This window comes from Nicotiana attenuata, chromosome 7, assembly GCF_001879085.1.
Source record: "Nicotiana attenuata strain UT chromosome 7, NIATTr2, whole genome shotgun sequence".
NCBI lineage: Eukaryota > Viridiplantae > Streptophyta > Magnoliopsida > Solanales > Solanaceae > Nicotiana > Nicotiana attenuata.
Genome location: NC_031995.1, coordinates 114,278,222 through 114,286,194, shown reverse-complemented (window position 1 = coordinate 114,286,194; position 7,973 = coordinate 114,278,222). Strand labels below are relative to the sequence as shown.

Here is a 7,973-nt window from a genome sequence, read left to right as displayed (position 1 = left end):
GCCCAATGAGTGTACGCCGACCAACGTAGCGGGTACGACTCGGCCGTGAGGACAAAAGCGACATCGTTTAGAACTCAGCGTCCACGATAGGGAGACGTTACCTATTTTTGTAACTTTTTGATTCTTTCGAGGAAGGTCTCCTATTATATAAAGGAGACCTCCACATTGTAAAAGGGGGATCTGATCTAATACAACTCTCTCATTTTTCTGGCTTTCTCTCTCTATATCTCTACCTCTTAACGAAAATATCTTATTGGTAAACATTATCACTTTGAAATATCAGATCTACAACAATATTATCATCTTTGCATCTCTAGGATTATTATATTTGATTACGATTTACCCCTTTTCTATTTTTGATTGTTTTATCGCTTACAAAGTATATCGTTAACTTTTGAGCCAAACAGTTTGTTTCCCTTTAATTTGAATTTGGGTTTTCGAAAAATATTATTTGTTTGAATTGGGCGTTGTTGCAAAGAATTGAGATTCTCTCTACGTCTCTCTCTATCTCTCAATCCCTAATTTCAGTAATGTAAAGCAAAGGAAAAGAGAGCAGCAATTCCACCATTGACAGCCATTAAAAAGCTTTGAAGCTTTGAATTCGAATTTGGGTTTTCAAAAATCATTATTTGTTTGGATTGGGTGTTGTTGCAAACAATTGGGAATATGATTTGGAGTTTATATCTCAATTTTGAGGGTGTTTTGGTGAAGATTAGGCTTGATTTTGACTAAATTTCAGATTGAAACTCGAAGAAGAAGAAGAAGAAGAAGAAGAAGAAGAAGAAGAAGAAGAAGTAGTAGTAGTAGTAGTAGTAGTAGTAGTAGTAGTAGTAGTAGTAGTAGTAGTAGTAGACGACATGACATACATTATGCTTACGAAATTATAGTAAAATTGTAGAAAAATTGTATTCTGTTGTTTATATATATATTTTTATTTAAATATTATATGAAAGTTGAACATATTGTATAAAATTTCTATTTAAGTTGTGTGATATTGTAGTTGTATATAACTGGGTAGAAATAATGTATGAAAGTTGTAGATAAATTGTATAATATATAATTAGTTGTATGAAATTTGTTTTTACTATGTATAAATCAGATACAAAATATAAAAAAGATATATTTTTATAAAATTGTATAAAAATTGTTTAGTTGTATCGAAGTTCGTTTAGAACAGAATAGGAAGAACGTATAGTGCCTTGCAGCTTAATTCCAAACTCTCACGGCTACTACCACTACATGTTCTGGATTTTTTCTTTCCTTAGAACTGGTAACTGATACTCATATATTAAACTAGCTTAACGCAAAACTTATACAATGATAAAAGGATGGCGAGACTACTTCTTCACACCACAATAATATTGGCATTGGATTACATGCAATTCAATATTAAAAATTTATGAGGATAATCAACGCTTAAACCTGATAACAGAGGCTGGCCTACAACTTTAACCAAAAAGAAAATGTAGGGTTTTTGGAAGTGATAAAAGCTACTATCTAATGATGGTACTCAGAGAGTTCAAAAGGCTTGAGACGGGTCGTTGAAACTAAGTTTATGATTGTTGAAAAATATGGAAAGAGAAGAGGAGAAAAAAAAGGAAAAGGGTGTAACTAAATTCCTTAATGAAGGCACTAATAATGGATTGAGAGCCTTTTAAGGTGGAATGTATATATTTTGTAAACAAAACTTGTGCAAGTAGGGTAATTTACTAAACATGAATATTTAAGGTAATAAAATTTCCAATAGTATATAAGAATGAAAAAATCCCATAATTTTTCCGGTCATTGTAGGTTCAACCCGTTTACCAAGTAAATGTATGAGTCCGGTCATTGTAGACCCAATAATTTTTCCGGTCATTGTAGGTTCAACCCGTTTATCAAGTAAATGTATGAGTCATGATTCAACCGTTTAACCTTGGGCGGGTTGGACGAGTTACTAAAAAATGAGTTGATTTCACCACCTCTAATCCAAGACAAAGAAATCAAATCTGTAGATACAGTAGGAAGGCAAGAGTTACATAAGGGGGATAACACTACATTGTTGAGAATACATACAGTGTACTATAATCATGTCAAGAACTTCCTTTTCCTACATTACAAGCATGGAATTCTTCTCATTTCCTATCTCCATCCAAGACCACCTGATCATTTACTGTATTCAGACTCTGTATTCTAGTGAGTACTCATAAATAGCTAGTCAAAGATACTAGCTCTTCAAAAATTTGATTGACATATAGTCCTATACTTTAGTTCTTGGCCCCAAAACCACGAGGGCCAGGTCTGGTTGATCCCGAGTCTGCAAATTGCTTTCTTGATTCTGACCTCCGCTTCCTCCTTGCAGTACCGGGAGGAGCCTGGAGTATGAAGGGAACAAGATGACAATTCAAAACCATCAGCTTGACTTAAAGCCAATAAAATAGTAAGAATAAATAAGTGCAAATCTAAATCTGCATCATAGACATGCCCTTTTTTTGGTAAGAATACTTGTCGAAATGATAACTGCAAAGTAGAATAGGTGTTTCCATCTCATACAGTCGAAATGTGAATTAGAACTAAGACATGCATTGATAAAACCTCGATTTAACTATCTCGGAGGGAGGTTGGAAGAGAAAAGAAACATGGACAAAGACATGCATACTACATATTCCAAGAGATTTGGCTGTAGGAAGAAGGCAAGGAGCCCGAAATTAGAACTAACTACTACTAGAGATCTGCCTAAACTTTTTTTCTTTTTCCGATAAACTCATAATGGTGGTGTCAGGGTCAACTTACGTGCATCTCGACTAACTCCACAAGATATTTTCACAGGTACCAGATAACTCTGGAGATCAGCGTATTCTTTGATGTGCAGATCCACTAAATTTTATGGGGTACATTTCTTTGAGTATTAAATAAAATTTTGATTAATACTACTGATTTAATTTTTAGGGGGTACATTCTATTTCTGTTATTGCAAAGGGTTGAGGAAGGGGATGGTAAGAAATCAATTCGAACTCTTCAATAAAATGAAATAATTGTTTTGGTTTTGTTAAGCTCATAAGATGTATAGTGCCAGTAGAGAAATTTGCACCTATTTATTAGAATATTTGAACAGAACCCAGTTAAGCAAAAAAAAAATTCAGAAAATTGTGCTTTGAAAGGAATCAACTCAGTTCAAACAAGCTAGTTACTCACAGATGCTTAAAGATCATACATTTATTTTATTTATTTATCTGTTGCAAGTAAAATTTTGAGGAGAAAGAAAACACAGCAATTATATCCACATGCTCTAATAAATAATTCAGACAAAAATAATGTAGAAAGATAAGCACCTTCTGTTCAGTTTTAAGTGCCTCCTCTAGATTACTCAGTGCAGGAATGGAACCACCTTGCATAATGCCCATCAAATTCTTCATACGTACACGCATTTGAAAAAGTTGAGCAACAAGTTGACTCACCTTCAAATGGAGATCAAGTTATAGGTGAGCATGCAAAGGAGTACCGAATAATCTCCAACATAGAATTTACTTTTTTATGCCATCTCTAACACATTAATTATACCTGCTGCTCAGTTTTCCCAGACTCTTGAGCGATACGTTTCCTTCTAGCAGGAGATTCTGCTAACAATTCCGGTTTCTCTCTCTCCTCTGAGAAAAAGATGAAAGATAACAAATTGAGCCTCAACAAATTGAACTAGTAGCACTACTATATGGTCATGTTAAACACAGCAAGACGTCATTATTAGAAACCCGAGGTAAGATTAATAACCTGGTGTCATGACTTCTATCATTGACTCCATTATTATTAAGCTCTTCTCTGCCTCTCGAATTTGTGCAGGAGTAACCTGTTTATGCATGAACAAGATGGAATTTGTTCCCGCTTCGTCACATAAATAAAAAGAAAGGAATATAGCTGATACAAGGTATGCACAGTAACTATTGAAACATGAATTGCACCATAGAATACTTATTACACAGAAATGGAGAGATAGATTTAATAAGAAACAGGCATATTACCTTTCCCATGCCAGGAATCATTCCGAGAACGCGGGACATGGTACCCATTTGAGCAACTGCACGAGTTTGCTTCAGGAAGTCATTGAAATCAAATTTTGCACTCATGATCTTCTTCTGCAAATCTTCTGCATCTTCTTGTTTCATCTAAAATCATTTATAAGGAGTCAAATGAAACTAGTTGAATCAAAGTAAAGAAAACAGACGAAAAAAATACTTGTTGGTTACTTACAACTTCTTGGGCTTTTTCAACAAACGACAGAACATCTCCCATCCCTAAAATACGTCCAGCCATGCGGTCAGGATAGAAAGGTTCAAGGTCCTCCATACGTTCACCCCTTCCTACGAGCTTAATTGGCTTTCCTGATACCTGTGGTAGTGAACATATACGTGTGATGCAAAATCGCAATTTACTTCAAAATGAAAAAGTTTGACAGTTAAAGAGCAAATCAATGGTTTTGTTGTCTATAACGAACGATCATATTAACATTTGACACAACATAATCACTTATACAGATATCAGTAATAAGAACCCACCTCCTTGACACTTAAAGCTGCTCCACCCCTAGAATCCCCATCTAGCTTTGTCATAATGGCACCAGTAATTCCAATTTCGAGATTGAATGTTGTGACCAAAGCTACAATTTCATCAATGTGAATGATAAGAGAGAGAACAAACAGGAAATTTCCATTTTCAACATGAAATGATTGGTAAAGGGCAGAAATATGTCATTAATAACTCAAAGCAAGTGAACTACCATGCTATTTGTTTTGAGATGTTACAGACTTTTATTGCACTATCTAGTTCTCTCTCCGTCCCAACGTATGTGATGGAGTTTGACTAGGCTCGGAGTTTAAGAAAGAGAAAGATTTTTCAAAAACTTGCGGTCTAAAACAATATGCTATAGACACTTCTTTGGCTATTAATCATTTCATTAAGGGTAACACGGGAACCTAAAAAGTTAATATTTTTTTAAAAATATAGAAAGCTGTCATTCTTTTGGGGACAGACTAAAAAGGGAAGTGTGTCACATAAAATGGGACATAGGGAGTAACAAATTTCAAGAGTTCAAATTCATTTAACAACTCAAATTTGGTATGCCTTGCTCCATTAAAATTTTGTTTCCTTACTAAAAAACTGTAACGACCCGACTGGTCGTTTCGCTTATTAGAACCCCGTTCCCCTAAATGAGACTTCCCGCGCTTGCTTTAATTAATTTACGACCTACGGGGATGGTTGGTTCGGGATTTGGAAGAGTTTGGGTTGAAATAGGCACACTTGTTTCCTTAAGATTTTCTTAAAAGGATAAGTTTGACTTTGGTCAACATTTTTAGTAAACGGACCTGGACTCATGTTTTGACGGTCCCGGAGGGTCCGTAGGAAAATATGGGACCTGGGCGTATGCCCGGAATAGAATTCCGAGGTCCCTAACCCAAGTAGTGATTTTTTGTTAGAAATTGTTAAACTAGAAATTCTAAGGATTTAATGAAATTGAATAATGCTTGATCGTGTTGGTATCGGGCCCATATGTTGGTTCCGGAGCCCGGTACAGGTCCAATATAACATTTAAGACTTGCCCGCAAAATTTGGTGTCAATCCGAGTAGTTTAAGTACGTTTCGGCGCGTTAGAAGTGAATTGAAGAACTTGAAGTTCATAAATTGGTTTTAAGGGGTGATTCTTAGATTTAGCGTGGTTTCGGGCGTTCCGAGGGTTCGAGCGAGTCCATTTTGGGAAGGAGCTGAAGCTCCAGCTATCTGTCATAACCGTACCTGCGGTTAGCCACAGGTGTGAGACCGCAGAAGCGGTCTTCCTCTTGCAGATGCGGCCAAGCCAGGCCAGGCCCAAAGCCACAGAAGCGGCTGTTTTTCCGCAGAAGCGGAGCCGCAAAAGCGGCTTGTATCTCGCAGATGCGGCCCAGTTGAGATTCCGCAGAAGTGGGCGCCTTTTCGCAGATGCGGTGGGCGCAGGTGCGGCCCAGGACCGCAGATGCGGAAATCACTGAAGCAGTGAGCTTCATTTAATACGGGCTCCAGACCATTTTTGCCCATTTCCACTCGTTTATTGGGCGATTTTGGAGCTTTTGAGAGAAGATTTTCACCAAGCATCTTGAGGTAAGTTCATCCTCCTTATTTCTAAGTTTAATACTTGAGTTTTGGGTAGATTAACACACAAAGATTAGGAAAAATCAAGGGATTAGAGCAAAACCTAGGGTTTTGATACAACATAGATTTTACCACGGAATTTGTTATGGAATGAAGTAGAAATCATTTATTATTGATCCTTAGGCTATAGAGAACAACTTCCTTCGAAAAATTTCGGAATCCGGGCACGTGGGCCGGGGTCGGATTTTAGGAAACTTATGTTTAAGGTTGGGAAATTACTTTAGTCATTAAAATGCAAACTCTTGAGCTTATATCGACTAGTTCCTACCCCGTTTAATTAGTTTTGGATCGTTCGGCTCCAAATTGAGGGGTTTGAGCACGTTCTTGGTATTGGAAGCACGTTTTGGAGCGAGGTGAATCTCCTATCTAACCTTGTAAGAGGGAATTGTCCCCATAGGTGTAATAATTGAATAATTTGCAACAAAATGAGGGGGCTACGTACGCACGAGGTGACGAGAGTCCGTGCGTAGCCACTATTATGCTAAGCCCGGGTAGTCTAGGACCCAAAAACATGCTTTACATGATATTCTTGTGTCTTTATGGTTAATTTGGATTGCTTAAACCATGTTGAATGTGATAAATGAAATTAATACGAGAAACATCACTTTCTTGATCTTTTAAAGAGGAGTTGATATTTCTGTGAGTAATTGCTCCCCTGATATATTCTTGTTGCCTGTTTGTTGTGCTTAATTATATTTGACCGCGTCGCATGTATGATTCGCGAGCGGGGTAATAGATGCATCTATGGTTCGCGCCGTTCGACCCTCTGACAGTGCACACTTTTATGTTGGATCGGGCCGTACGACCTCGGCACTACTTGCGTATGCTTCTTGCTCAATTTGCTGTGGACTAAACTTTGTTATAAGCCCTGAAATGTAATTGGCTAACTGTGGTATTATCTAGGAAAGGATTCGTTGCTTCTTGCTAAAGGTGTTTAACGGGTGGGGTGGGCCGGGCCGGGCCGGGTCGGGCCTATATTTTTTGGACCCGTACGGGTTACGGTCCGGGCCGGTTACGGGTTGTGTCTTAACGGGTTTAACGGGTTCGGGTTCATCCGGGTAAAAATTGAACCATAAGGGTTACGGGTTGAGGGGGCCGGGCCGGGTTTAGTATAATTTTAATTTTTTTTTTTTTGGATTTTGTATAAATATTGTAAGTTATAGTATTAATACAAAGTACTAACATAAAGAATACAAGGAAGATGGGGAAAAATTGCACTTATAAATTGCAAGTGCTATATTTATTTCAAAATTACAAAATTAAAGTTTGCATTTAAAAAGTAAATTAACAAATAAATAGTAAACTAAATTTTCATGCATAATAAATTAATAATACTTCAAATTAATCTAACAAACTAAATCATTAAGCATAAATACGTCTAATAATTTAAAATAACACAAATTGTCTTAAAATATTAAAATAACACATATATAGCATATTTTAAAAATAATACGTTACCATCATATTCTATGATTTGAGCATTTATAGTTTTATACCCTAAATATATACATATATGTTAAATTCCAACAATTTTAAATTATGTTAATTAGTATACAATAATTGGTATATTCATGGTATATTTATAGTATATTCATGGTATATTTATGGTATATTCACGGTATATTCATGTTATATTCACGTTCCGGGCCGGTCCGGGCCGGGCCGGTTAACCGGTTTAACGGCACTGTTCATCTAACGGGTTTTACCGGGCCGGGTAACCCGTTTCAAAAATTTAAACCGTCCAAACCCACCCCAATCCCCTACCCAGCCCAGCCCAGCCCCCCCTTACCGGTCCGGCCGGTTCCGGGTTCTACCGG

At 37.0% G+C, this 7,973-nt stretch overlaps 1 protein-coding gene across 1 annotated transcript in view; it reads right to left on the bottom strand.

Moving 5' to 3' along the window:
• Window positions 1,965-7,973, bottom strand: part of LOC109229755 (signal recognition particle 54 kDa protein, chloroplastic) — an 11,925-nt gene continuing 5,916 nt past the window's right edge. The window contains exons 9-15 of the mRNA XM_019395309.1: window positions 4,530-4,630; window positions 4,225-4,362; window positions 3,996-4,139; window positions 3,748-3,823; window positions 3,541-3,626; window positions 3,312-3,437; window positions 1,965-2,354 (exon numbers count right to left, since the gene is read on the bottom strand). Of these exons, the coding sequence (XP_019250854.1) occupies window positions 2,247-2,354; window positions 3,312-3,437; window positions 3,541-3,626; window positions 3,748-3,823; window positions 3,996-4,139; window positions 4,225-4,362; window positions 4,530-4,630 (779 nt within the window). The 3' untranslated portion in view covers window positions 1,965-2,246. The remainder of the gene's footprint in view (window positions 2,355-3,311; window positions 3,438-3,540; window positions 3,627-3,747; window positions 3,824-3,995; window positions 4,140-4,224; window positions 4,363-4,529; window positions 4,631-7,973) is intronic.